At 56.9% G+C, this 13,002-nt stretch overlaps 4 protein-coding genes across 4 annotated transcripts; 2 read left to right on the forward strand and 2 right to left on the reverse strand.

Annotated features, from left to right (window-relative positions):
• Positions 1–149: 149 nt before the first annotated feature.
• On the reverse strand, positions 150–2,518 carry GUITHDRAFT_79538 (hypothetical protein; the record flags this gene model as incomplete). The annotated part of the gene is made up of 3 exons (XM_005822569.1): positions 150–971; positions 1,376–2,143; positions 2,366–2,518. 3 exons carry the CDS (start codon positions 2,516–2,518, stop codon positions 150–152), a joined length of 1,743 nt encoding a protein of 580 aa, XP_005822626.1.
• A 3,827-nt stretch (positions 2,519–6,345) lies between these two features.
• On the forward strand, positions 6,346–6,882 carry GUITHDRAFT_79528 (hypothetical protein; the record flags this gene model as incomplete). The annotated part of the gene is made up of 1 exon (XM_005822570.1): positions 6,346–6,882. One exon carries the CDS (start codon positions 6,346–6,348, stop codon positions 6,880–6,882), a length of 537 nt encoding a protein of 178 aa, XP_005822627.1.
• Positions 6,883–8,239: 1,357 nt separating this feature from the next.
• On the reverse strand, positions 8,240–9,271 carry GUITHDRAFT_79623 (hypothetical protein; the record flags this gene model as incomplete). The annotated part of the gene is made up of 1 exon (XM_005822571.1): positions 8,240–9,271. One exon carries the CDS (start codon positions 9,269–9,271, stop codon positions 8,240–8,242), a length of 1,032 nt encoding a protein of 343 aa, XP_005822628.1.
• On the forward strand, positions 9,270–9,606 carry GUITHDRAFT_155415 (hypothetical protein; the record flags this gene model as incomplete). The annotated part of the gene is given in 2 exon segments (XM_005822572.1): positions 9,270–9,533; positions 9,536–9,606. A coding segment is annotated over 1 exon segment (264 nt), but the record flags the coding sequence as incomplete, so codon positions are not given.
• Positions 9,607–13,002: the final 3,396 nt, after the last annotated feature.

Here is a 13,002-nt window from a genome sequence, read left to right on the forward strand (position 1 = left end):
TGACTTTGTTGACGATCAAGGCTGAGCCTAGCCTTGAGTGCTGTCCCCTAGCTGGGGTAGGTCCAGTCTGAGGTGAGCTCGCTTTTACTAGGGCTCTGATAGGTATGAGAGCGATTTCTATGGCTGCAGCTTGTTGGCTCAGTCTGAGACTAGTCGATACCTAAACCTCTCAGATAATCCTTGACATCTGAGTTATAAGTCAAAGTGAAGCAAGTTGAGCCGTGCTTGTCCTTCTCCCTCAGCAGCTCCTCCCCGCATGTCTCTGCAACATACCGCACTACCTCCAAGTGCCCTCCCTCACTCGCCAAGTGTGCACATGTCCTGCCGAACTTGGTCTTCTCCCTCAGCACCTCCTCCCCGCATGTCTCTGCAACATACCGCACTACCTCCAAGTGCCCTCCCTCACTCGCCAAGTGCGCGCATGTCTTGCCGTCATTGGTCTTCTCCCTCAGCACCTCCTCCCCGCATGTCTCTACAGCATACAGCACTACCTCCAAGTGCCCTCCCTCACTCGCCAAGCGCGCGCATGTCATACCGTCCTCGGTCTTCTCCCTCAGCAGCTCCTTCCCGCATGTCTCCCTAACATACCGCACTACCTCTATGTGCCCTTTCTCAATCGCCAAGTGCGCGCATGTCCTGCCGGAATTGGTCTTCTCCCTCAGCACCTCCTCCCCGCATGTCTCTACAGCATACCGCACTACCTCCAAGTGCCCAAAAGCACTCGCCCAGTGCGCGCATGAGTACCTGACAACGTCCTTCTCCCTCAGCAGCTCCTCCCCGCATGTCTCTGCAACATACCGCACTACCTCCAAGTGCCCTCTCTCACTCGCCAAGTGCGCGCATGTCCTGCCGTCCTCGGTCTTCTCCCTCAGCAGCTCCTTCCCGCATGTCTCTGCAACATACCGCACTACCTCCAAGTCCCCTCCCTCACTCGCCCAGTGCACGCATGTCTTGCCGTTATTGTCCTCTTCCTCTGAGGTGAGCAGTCTGAGGTGAGCTCGCTTTTACTAGGGCTCTGATAGGTATGAGAGCGATTTCTATGGCTGCAGCTTGTTGGCTCAGTCTGAGACTAGTCGATACCTAAACCTCTAAGATAATCCTTGACATCTGAGTTATCAGCCAAAGTGAAGCAAGTCCTGCCGTTATCGTCCTTCTCCCTCAGCACCTCTTCCCCGCATGTCTCTACAACATACCGCACTACCTCCAAGTTCCATCCCTGACTCGCCGCATGCGCGCATGTCCCGCCGTCATTGTCCTTCTCCCTCAGCACCTCCTCCCCGCATGTCCTCACGACGTTCTGCAGCACCTCCAACTGCCCTCCGTAACTCGCCAAGTGCGCGCATGTCATGCCGTCATTGGTCTTCTCCCTCAGCACCTCCTCCCCGCATGTCTTCTCAGAATACCGCACTACCTCCAAGTACCCTCTCTGACTCGCCAAGTGCGCGCATGTGTAGCCGTTATTGGTCTTGTCCCTCAGCTCCACCCCGCATGTCTCTACAACATACCGCACTACCTCTATGTGCCCTCCTGTACTCGCCAAGTGCGCGCATGTGTAGCCGTCATAGGTCTTCTCCCTCAGCACTTCCTTCCCGCATCTCTCCCCAACATACCGCACTACCCCCAAGTCCCCTCTCTCGCTCGCAAATTGCGCGCATGTCCAGCCGTCATTGTCCTTCTCCCTCAGCACCTCCTCCCCGCATGTCTCTACAGCATACCGCACTACCTCCAACCGCCCTCCCTGACTCGCCGCATGCGCGCTTGTCCTGCCGTCATTGGTCTTCTCCCTCAGCACCTCCTCCCCGCATGTCTCTACAAGATACCTCACTACCTCTATGTGCCCTCCTACACTTGCCAAGTGCGAGCATGTCTGGCCGTTATTGTCCTTCTCCCTCAGCACTTCCTTCCCGCATGTCTCCCCAACATACCGCAGCATCTCCATGTGCCCTCCCATGCTCGCCAAGTGCGCGCATGTCCAGCCGTCATTGGTCTTCTCCCTCAGCGCCTCCTTCCCGCATGTCTCTACAGCATACCGCGCCACCTCCAAGTGCCCTCCTGCACTCGCCCAGTGCGCACATGTGTAGCCGTCATTGTCCTTCTCCCTCAGCACCTCCTCCCCGCATGTCCTCACGACGTTCTGCACTACCTCCAAGTGCCCTCTCTCACTCGCCAAGTGCGCGCATGTCCTGCCGTGCTTGTCCTTCTCCCTCAGCACCTCCTCCCCGCATGTCCTCACGACGTTCTGCAGCACCTTCAAGTGCCCTTCGTAACTCGCATAGTGCGCGCATTCCTTCCCATGCTTGTCCTTCTCCATCATCAAGGTCCTCAGAGTCTCTTTCCCGCATTGTTCCTCTACCGTCTTCAGCACCTCCACATGCCCATACTCTGCCGCCCAGTGCACCATCGTCTTCCCTTCATCGTCCTTCCCTCCTACCTCTGCTCCTGCCTCTATCAGCTCCCTCACGCTCCCCGCCCTCCCCAGCATCCCCGCTACATGCAGCCCTGTCCTCCCGTCCTCCATCCGCTCGTCCAAGTTGTATCCGCCCGCCTTCAGCAGCCCGATCAGCTCCCCCTGTCCTCGTACCACCGCCGTCACTGTCGGCGGCTCCCCGTGCTGGCCCGACCTTGACATCGACAAGCCGTACATCCCGCACAGCCTCTTGCTCTGCTCTCTTCTGCCGTCATCGCCTGCTGGAGTCCGCGAGCTGATCTCGTACATCAGACCCGCCATCGTCTTCCAGTACACTGACTGCATCGGCTCGCCTGCAATGGCTCGACATTTTTCGTCTCCCTGAGTGTCTTCGATCCAGTGCCTGAGCTTGTTGATCGCCATGTCCTTCACTCGGTTCGACAGCTCGATCGCCTCCTTGTATCTTGACTCGTCGTTATACCAGCCCGACTGCCTCGCCCTGCTCGCCTCCACCAGCCCCCAGCACTCCTCCACGATCGACTTCAACAGATCCTGATGTGTCTTTTGAAAGGAGTCGAGAATTGCTGTCCTAAGCCGCTCCTGGATCCTCCCCTCCCACCCCCTCACGTCTCGCTCTACCTCCCTCGCCAGGTTCTCCATCAGCCCTACGTACAGCTGCTTCCTCTTCCCCACAAAGTCCTCGATCGTCAAGCTCATCGTGTTCGCGTTGATCTTCAGCTCCAGCACCTTCACCCGCCTCCCCTCTACCTCCCTGTACCGCGGCGTCTTCACCACCTCCAGGTACGACAGCGGCGGATACAGCATCTCCCCCTCCCCCGGATACTGAGACACAAACGTCAAGCTCGCCCCCCGGTCGATCGCCCCGCAGCTGATCTCGAACACAATCGACTCTCCCTCCTCCCCGGCGTACTGCATCGCCGTCCTGACGTCCGTCGTCGTGCTCAGCAGCCCGTACTCGACTCCTCCGGACACCCCGAGCTCGTCCTCGTTGAGGAAGCTCTCCGGCAGCCTCATCCCCTTCAGCCCCCTCCACACCCGCAGCCCCTCCGGCAGAGGCGTGTGACGAGACAGCTTGACGATGCCGCTGACGATGCAGTGGATGGTCGTCGTGTACTTGTTGGGGACCTTGTTGGAGTCTCGGAGGAGCTCGTTGGGAGCTCGAAGAACAGAGTTGTACTTGAAGTACATCGGCCCTGTCATAGCAAGCCTCTTGTCAGCCGTCTCACGCTCTCTTGCTTCTCTCTCTTCCCCCATCCTCCTTCTCCCTCTCTCGCTCTCTCTCTCTCTTACCTGTGTAGAGCTGCAGCGCGATCAGCTCCGCCTCCTGTAGCCCCGCCTTGATCGCCGTGTCCAGCGCCTTCAGCTCCTCCATCCCTCGGATCACCCGCGTCCCGTCCGACAGCCTCCGCCTCCTCTCCGGGTCTGTCACGTTGAGCCACTCCTCCTTGGCTGTCGTCGTGATGTTGTAGTTGCTCGTCGTGAACGCTTCCTCCGCGTCCTTGCCCTTGCAGTGCTCCTCCTCTATCGCCTTCATCAGCTCCGTCTGAGGTAGCCCGATCCGCTCCATCAGCCCCCCGTAGTACTCCTCGATCTTCCCGTACACGGCCTCGCGTACCTCCGCAAACTTGCTGTTGTGCGACGTCGGACCGTCTCCTCCCGCCCGCCCTCCTGCCTCCGCCGGCCTCCTCAGCGCCTCCTCGAGCCTCCTCCCTATCGCCGTCTGCCATAGAGCCGATAGAGCGCTCTCCGTCATCCCCTGTAGCCCCGCAAGAGGACTCGCCGCGCTCCCGCCGGGGATGCACTCCGCCATGACTCGGAGGATGTTGAGGTCGCCGAGGCTGCTGGCCTTGCGCTCGAGCTCCCACTCTCTTGCGACTCTGACCTCGTAGTCGTCGTACGAGAGCTTGTCAGGGCTGAGGGCTGACGCGTCGACGCCGAGAGCCATGCGGAGGTTGTTGAGAATCGTTTTGTAATCCTTTGAGTCTCGAGGGGTCTGAAAGAGCTTCTTGAGGTCAGAGCTGATGTCGTCGGGGATAGTCCAGCTGGTCGTTTGCTGGGCACTAGCTGGTGGATCAGCCGTGGGATGGCTGATTTGAGATTTGATCTCGATGTCTGTCTTGTTTGACGGCTGAGTCGTAGGGCTGGAGATGCTTGACGGGACTCCTTGAGGAGCTGGGGGATCTTTGACAGTCTGCTTTCTCAGCTCGGCCTCGAGCTCTGAGATCCTTCTTGTCGCTTCTTCCAACCTCTGCTTGAGTAGCGAGTCATCATGACCCTCCTCGGGTTTCACTTTGGACGAGAAGCAGGGGAAGCAACTCATGTCCCTTTCTCAGCCCAGGGAGAAACCTGCTACAGGAGCTTACATCAGCCGGCTTCAGATATCCTCTGTCCTCCACCACTCTCTCCCTCCCTCGTTTTACGTCTCTCTGTCTTGGATCTTCCTCTGTTTGTGGTTCGGTTTACACCACAACGATCGGATTACAGAGCAGCTCAGCTTGTGTTGTACACCTGAGGCTTTCTGTCTATACACTCTGATCCTACTGCCTGCAAATGCAACTCCAAGAGCGTATCAGTCGCCTGCTTTTCAAGAGCTTATCAAGTATTCACCTCAACAAATGCCGTCTATTCTTGATAATAAGACCTATCACTCAATCTGACTTCCCCTCTCTTGGCTCACTTATCCATGCATGTCTTATTCTCTCTCGAAGCTCTGCCCTGCTTCCGACTCTGCCTCCTTCTCCCACGCCGTCTCCTTTCTCCCTTCCAGTGACTGACCGTAGAGAGAGAGAAAAAAGACAGCGAGGGAAGAAAAGACAAGGAGAAAGAAAGAAATAAGGAGATCAAGACAGAAAGCTTCTCTATCCTTCCTTGACACAGCAAGAGAGGGATCAAGAGCGCCGAAAACACATCAATCAAGCAGACAGAGAAGGTTTCCTCTCTCCTCTTGGTATTCGTCATATTTCATCCCTTCCTTCAGCCGTTTCTTTGCCCTCCTCTCTTCTCCTCTCTTCTGTCTGTTGTCACGTCTCCTTCTCTCTGCAGCAGCTACAAGACATCTCTCACACTCTAGCGACAAGACAAGCTTGTCGTCACCCTCCCTCAAGCTCCTTCCATCCTCTCTCCATCTCTCCTCCCGCTCTCCCCCTTCATCCTCCTGCCATATTTCCCGCCCGACCACCCCCTCTACATGGAGCCCTACCCTAGTCGTATATCACCCTCATATTCACATGGTTTCAGCCTATCAGGTACGGGTGAGCAACACCAGCCTACCCTACCTGTTGATGTATTTTGCACTGCCCTACCCCACCCCCAGAAGCCCCAGGTATCCGCTAGTCAGCGTAAGGGGTGGACGCTAATTGGAGCAACGGATCCGAGGCGGACTGCTGCCGATGAAAACCGTTGAGAGGATTGACTAACTTAGTCATCTACTGCGACTCGATCTCAGTGACCGGAGCCTCGGAGGCTGAAGATCGGGCCGTAAGACAACGTGACGGTACAGTGACTGCGGCTGAGCGGGCCCTGAGCCCAGGATGGGACGAATGAAACCAAATCGATCGAGTTTGTGAGAGCAGATATGATAGTACCATCATCGACCAGCTGCCCGGCGCGGAACAAGACAGTTTTCCCACTCAGGGCTGAGTTGAATGCACACTAAACAGGGCTTAAGGAGCACATGAGAGATAGACTGTATCAGGCTTGCATGTCGAGCTACTGTCTCCTTCAAACGATTTGATTCGGTTCAAACAGGCAAGACAATACAGGCTCTCTCTCTCATCCTGTCCAACGGTCCCGATCGCGCTCTCCGAGCTGACAAGGCTGGAAGTGGGTGCGAGCGAGCAAAGACGCTGATTGTCTGTCCGGTATGTGTCTTGACCAGCTGGGAATCGCAGATCGAGAGGCGCATTGAGGATGGCAAGATGACCACGACGATACTCCACTCGAAATACCCGCAAAGAAGTTGCAACGTGTCCTCACGCAGTCTGTCTGATTACGATGTTGTTGTCACAAGCTATGAGACCTTGAGGAATCTCTATCAAAGATGGCTCTTGCATCGCAGTGCAACACGTGTCAAGAAGGACGGTGAGTTTGCATGTGGATCCTATCATCTTTCATCACTCTTGTGTTGTACAGGACGACGATCATCGAAACATCATCTTTCATCACTCTTGTGTTGTACAGGACGACGATCATCGAAACAAGACATCATCGGAGACGAGAGCATCGACATCTTCGACACGAGATGGTGGCGAGTGATCCTCGATGAAGCGCGTTGGATCAAGAACAGAAGAACGACAAGTCATCGAGCTTGTCGGCAACTGACGGCCATCAACCGCTGGTGTTTGGCAGCAACGCCATTGCAGAATGATGTGGACGATATCCAGCCTCTCTTGCAGTTCCTTAGAGTAGAACCACTCGACAAGTATTCTACCTGGCTGACATATGTCAAGAAGTGAAACCTCTCTCTTCCTCCTCCCTCCTCTCTCCTCCTGCTCCTGCTTCTCCTGCTCCTCCCTTTTCCTCCCTCCTGCTCCTGCTCCTGCTCCTGCTCCTGCTCCTGCTCCTTCTCCTGCACCTTCTCCTCTTCCTCCTCCCCTTCCTCTCTCTCCCTCTCTCTCCTCCTGCTGGACTCCCTCGATGCCGGGGCTGTGCATGCGCTACTGTGAGCCGCTGGAAGGAGCAGCGGCGGCTGAAGAAGAACAAGAGGAGGTAGAGGTCGAGGTTGAGAGAGCAGCTGAGCGTGAGGAGTAGTAGGCGTGAGGAGCAGTAGGCTGGTAGAGGCTGGCAGACTCAGTCCTCGCTCCCTCAGCCTCTCTTGCTCGGCTTGTCTCCTGATAGATAAGGACGAGCAGATCAGAAATCAAGAGATGAATGTACGAGTGATCCAACGTGAAAGACTACAATCCGGAAGAAGAGTAAACAACTGCATTCACCAGGATGTTGATAGAGGAGCTACTTTGGGTCATGTAGTGAATGTCATACTGTCGCATGATCCACCCTTGTCAGAGCACGCTCGTCGTGCAATGATTTCCTTTCCTACACTGATCCCTTTCCTTCCTACCTGCTTCTTGCTCCCTCCTTCTCTCTACTTGCTTCCTCTCTCTCCCTCGTTCTCTCGTCTCCTTCCCTCTTTAGTCTCCCACACTTGTACTTCTGCCATTCTCTCTCAAACTTCTCTCTCTCCCTCCCTCCCTCCTTCTCTCTTCTCCTTCTCTTCGTTGACTAGCTCTCATCCCGACCATGTTTGTATCACCCCGGATCTCCAGCTCCTCTTTCACCTTATGAGCCTCCACTCCTCCCTCCCCACCCCTCTGATTGTCCGTACCCACCCCTCTCTTCCCCTCGCGTCTGGATAACTTCTCCGCTACACCACCCCCTGCTCTGACTCTTTCTGATGACCCCTACCCTCCCCGTCTCATCTCTGTATTCCTGCCACATCACCCACCCCTCTCTTTCCCCTCGCGTCTGGTCAACCTCCTTCCCCGGCCATCTCCTCGCGTCTGATGAGCTGGAGGGAGAGAGGAGGGGAGGGAGGAGGGAACGGGACAGGAGAGGAGGGAATGTAACTGCCAAACTTGCTCAAGCTTCTCCCACATGATACAAGTCTCCTCCTCCCCTCCCTCCGTCATGCTCTCAAGCGCTTCGCATGCTGACCACTGCAAGTGCATCTTCAGAGGTACGAGAGCGATTTCAATCCCTTCAGTCGTCAGCTCAGTCTGAGAAGGACCAGTCTGAGGTGAGCTCGCTTTTACTAGGGCTCTGATAGGTATGAGATCGACTTGTATGGCTGCAGCTTGTTGGCTCAGTCTGAGACTAGTCGATACCTAAACCTCTAAGATAATCCTTGACATCTGACTTAAAAGCCAAAGTAAAACAAGTCGCGCCGTTGTTGTCCTTCTCCCTCAGCAGCTCCTCCCCGCATGTCTCTACAACATACCGCAGCACCTCCATGTGCCCAGCGTCACTCGCCCAGTGCGCGCATGTCATGCCGTCATTGGCCTTCTCCCTCAGCACCTCCTCCCCGCATGTCTCTACAGCATACCGCACTACCTCCAAGTGACCTCCCATACACGCCATGTGTGCGCATGTCCAGCCGCCCTTGTCCTTCTCCCTCAGCAGCTCCTCCCCGCATGTCTCCCCAACATACCGCACCACCTCCAAGTGCCCTCTCTCACTCGCATAGTGCGCGCATGTCCAGCCGCCCTTGTCCTTCTCCCTGATAAGCCCTTCCCCGCATGTCCCTACAGCATACCGCACTACCTCCATGTGCCCTCCCTCACTTGCCACATGCGCGCATGTCCTGCCGTCCTTGGCCTTCTCCCTCAGCACCTCCTCCCCGCATGTCTCTACAACATACCGCAGCACCTCCATGTGCCCTCCCTCACTCGCATAGTGCGCGCATGTCAAGCCGTCATTGTCCTTCTCCCTCAGCACCTCCTCCCCGCATGTCTCTATAGCATACCGCACTACCTCCATGTGCCCTCCCTGACTCGCATAGTGCGCGCATGTCCTGCCGTCATTAGCCTTCTTCCTCAGCACCTCCTCCCCAACATACCGCAGCACCTCCAAGTGCCCTCCCGCACTCGCCAAGTGCGCGCATGTCTTGCCGTCATTGTCCTTCTCCATCATCATGGTCCTCAGAGTCTCTTTCCCGCATTGTTCCTCTACCGTCTTCAGCACCTCCATGTGCCCATACTCCCCCGCCCAGTGCACTATCGTCTTCCCTGCCTTGTCCTTCGCTCCTACCTCTGCTCCTGCCTCCATCAGCTCCCTCACGCTCCCCGCCCTCCCCAGCATCCCCGCTACATGCAGCCCTGTCCTCCCGTCCTCCGTCCGCTCGTCCATGTCGTATCCGGCCGCCTTCAGCAGCCCGATCAGCTCCCCCTGTCCTCGTACCACCGCCGTCACTGTCGGCGGCTCCCCGTGCTGGCCCGACCTTGACATCGACAAGCCGTACATCCCGCACAGCCTCTTGCTCTGCTCTCGTCTGCCGTCATCGCCTGCTGCAGTCCGCGAGCTGATCTCGTACATCAGACCCGCCATCGTCTTCCAGTACACTGACTGCATCGGCTCGCCCGCAAGGGCTACACATTTTTCATCTCCCAGAGTGTCTTCGATCCAGTGCCTGAGCTTGTTGATCGCCATGTCCTTGACTCGGTTCGACAGCTCGATCGCCTCCTTGTAGTTTGACTCGTCGTTGTACCAGCCCGACTCCCTCGCCCTGCTCGCCTCCACCAGCCCCCAGCACTCCTCCATGATCGATTGTACAAGACGGCGATGGTACGATAAAAAGGAGTCGAAGCGAGCTGTCCTGAGCCGCTCCTGGATCCTCCCCTCCCACCCCCTCACGTCTCGCTCTACCTCCCTCGCCAGGTTCTCCATCAGCCCTACGTACAGCTGCTTCCTCTTCCCCACAAAGTCCTCGATCGTCAAGCTCATCGTGTTCGCGTTGATCTTCAGCTCCAGCACCTTCACCCGCCTCCCCTCTACCTCCCTGTACCGCGGCGTCTTCACCACCTCCAGGTACGACAGCGGCGGATACAACATCTCCCCCTCCCCCGGATACTGAGACACAAACGTCAAGCTCGCCCCCCGGTCGATCGCCCCGCAGCTGATCTCGAACACGATCGACTCTCCCTCCTCCCCGGCGTACTGCATCGCCGTCCTGACGTCTGTCGTCGTGCTCAGCAGCCCGTACTCGACTCCTCCGGACACCCCGAGCTTGTCCTCGTTGAGGAATCTCTCCGGCAGCCTCATCCCCTTCAGCCCCCTCCACACCCGCAGCCCCTCCGGCAGAGGCGTGTGACGAGACAGCTTGACGATGCCGCTGACGATGCAGTGGATGGTTGTCGTGTACTTGTTGGGGACCTTGTTGGAGTCTCGAAGGAGCTCGTTGGGAGCTCGAAGAACAGAGTTGTACTTGAAGTACATCGGCCCTGTCATAGCAAGCCTCTTGTCAGCCTTCTCACGCTCTCTTGCTCTTCTCTCCTCCCCCACGCTCCTTCTCCCTCTCTTGCTATCTCTCTCTCGTACCTGTGTAGAGCTGCAGCGCGATCAGCTCCGCCTCCTGTAGCCCCGCCTTGATTGCCGTGTCCAGCCCCTTCAGCTCCTCCATTCCTCGGATCACCCGCGTCCCGTCCGACAGCCTCCGCCTCCTCTCCGGGTCTGTGACGTTGAGCCACTCCTCCTTGGCTGTCGTCGTGATGTTGTAGTTGCTCGTCGTGAACCCTTCCTCCGCGTCCTTGCCCTTGCAGTGCTCCTCCTCTATCGCCTTCATCAGCTCCGTCTGAGGTAGCCCGATCCGCTCCATCAGCCCCCCGTAGTACTCCTCGATCTTCCCGTACACGGCCTCGCGTACCTCCGCAAACTTGCTGTTGTGCGACGTCGCACCGTCTCCTCCCGCCCGCCCTCCTGCCTCCGCCGGCCTCCTCAGCGCCTCCTCGAGCCTCCTCCCTATCGCCGTCTGCCATAGAGCCGATAGAGCGCTCTCCGTCATCCCCTGTAGCCCCGCAAGAGGACTCGCCGCGCTCCCGCCGGGGATGCACTCCGCCATGACTCGGAGGATGTTGAGGTCGCCGAGGCTGCTGGCCTTGCGCTCGAGCTCCCACTCTCTTGCGACTCTGACCTCGTAGTCGTCGTACGAGAGCTTGTCAGGGCTGAGGGCCGACGCGTCGACGCCGAGAGCCATGCGGAGGTTGTTGAGAAACGGTTTGTATTCCTTTGAGTCTCGAGGGGTCTGAAAGAGCTTCTTGAGGTCAGAGCTGATGTCGTCGGGGATAGTCCAGCTGGTCGTCTGCTGGGCACTAGCTGGTGGATCAGCCGTGGGATGGCTGATTTGAGCTTTGATCTCGATGTCTGACTTGTTTGACGGCTGAGTCGTAGGGCTGGAGATGCTTGACGGGATGGTCTCTACGCCTCCTTGAGGAGCTGGGGCATCTTTGACAGTCTGCTTTCTCAGCTCGGCCTCCAGCTCTGAGATCCTTCTTGTCGCTTCTTCCAACCTCTGCTTGAGTAGCGAGTCATCACGACCCTCCTCGGGCTTCACTTTGGACGAGAAGCAGGGGAAGCAACTCATGTCCCTTTCTCAGCCCAGGGAGAAACCTGCGTCAGGAGCTTGCATCAGCCGGCTTCAGATATCCTCTGTCCTCCACCACTCTCTCCTTCCCTCGTCTTATGTCTCTCTATCTTGGATCTTCCTCTGTTTGTGGTTCGGTTTACAGCTCAACGATCGGATTACAGAGCAGCTCAGCTTTGTGTTGTACACCTGAGGCTTTCTGTCTATACACTCTGATCCTACTGCCTGCAACTGCAACACCAAGAGCGTATCAGTCGCCTGCTCTTTCAGAGCTTATCAAGTATTCACCTCAACAAATGCCGTCTATTCTTGATGATAAGACCCATGACTCATTCTGACTTCCCCTCTCTTGCTCACTTATCCATGCATGCCTTATTCTCTTTCGAAGTTCTGCCCTGCTTCCGACTCTGCCTCCTTCTCCCCCGCCGTCTCCTTTCTCCCTTTCAATGACTGTTCGTAGAGAGAGAGGAAAAACGACAGCGAGGGAAGAAAAGACAAGGAGAAAGAAAGAAATAAGACGATCAAGAGAGAAAGCTTCACTATCCTTTCTTGACAAAGAAAGAGAGGGACCAAGACCGCCGAAAAAAATTATCAAGCACAGTGAAGGTTTCCTCTCTCCTTGGTATTCGTCATATTTCATCCCTTCCTTCAGCCGTTTCTTTTCCCTCCTCTCTTCTCCTTTCTTCTGTCTGTTGTCACGTCTCCTTCTCTCTGCAGCAGCTACAAGACATCTCTCACACTAGCGACATGACAAGCTTGTCGTCATCCTCCCTCAAGCTCCTTCCATCCTCTCTCCCTCTCTCCTCCCGCTCTCCCCCTTCATCCTCCTGCCATGTTTCCCGCCCAACCACCCCTCTACATGGAGCCCTACCCTAGTCGCATACCACCCTGTATAATCCCATGGTTTTAGCCTATCAGGTACGGGTGAGCGACACCATCCTACCCTACCTGTTGATGTATTTTGCACTGCCCTACCCCACCCCCAGAAGCCCCAGGTTTCCGCTAGTCATCGTAAGGGGTGGACGCGCTAATTGGAGCAACGGATCCGAGGCGGACTGCTGCTAGGCTGATCGGACCGTACGGTAAAAGACATCGTGACTCAGTGACGGTCACCGGGCCCGGGGTACAGTGACTGCGGCTGACTGTGCGGGCCCTGACTCAGCGGCCCTGGATGCCGACGAATGAAACCGAGTCGAAGCCTTCTCGCTGGGGGCCCGGAGGCTGAGCCTTGAAGCCCAGGATGATCGCTCTTAACGGGCTTGCGACTCGGATGAGCCGCACGGGCCGCGCCGGGCCCTCGCTCAAGAGGCTTCTGCTGACCTGACGCCCGGCCTGCGGAAGGCATCAAGGTCAAGACACGCGGCAGCTCTCAGTCTGAGCGAGGCTGCGAGAGCAGAGCTCCAGCTGGAGCACAGCAGCATCAAGCGAGCATCAGTGAGCGCAGAGGCATCAGAGCCTTGACTTGGACTCCAGCTGCCATCAAGTTGGCAACAATGGGAAA

Source organism: Guillardia theta (assembly GCF_000315625.1).
Source record: "Guillardia theta CCMP2712 unplaced genomic scaffold GUITHscaffold_122, whole genome shotgun sequence".
Taxonomy (NCBI): domain Eukaryota; class Cryptophyceae; order Pyrenomonadales; family Geminigeraceae; genus Guillardia; species Guillardia theta.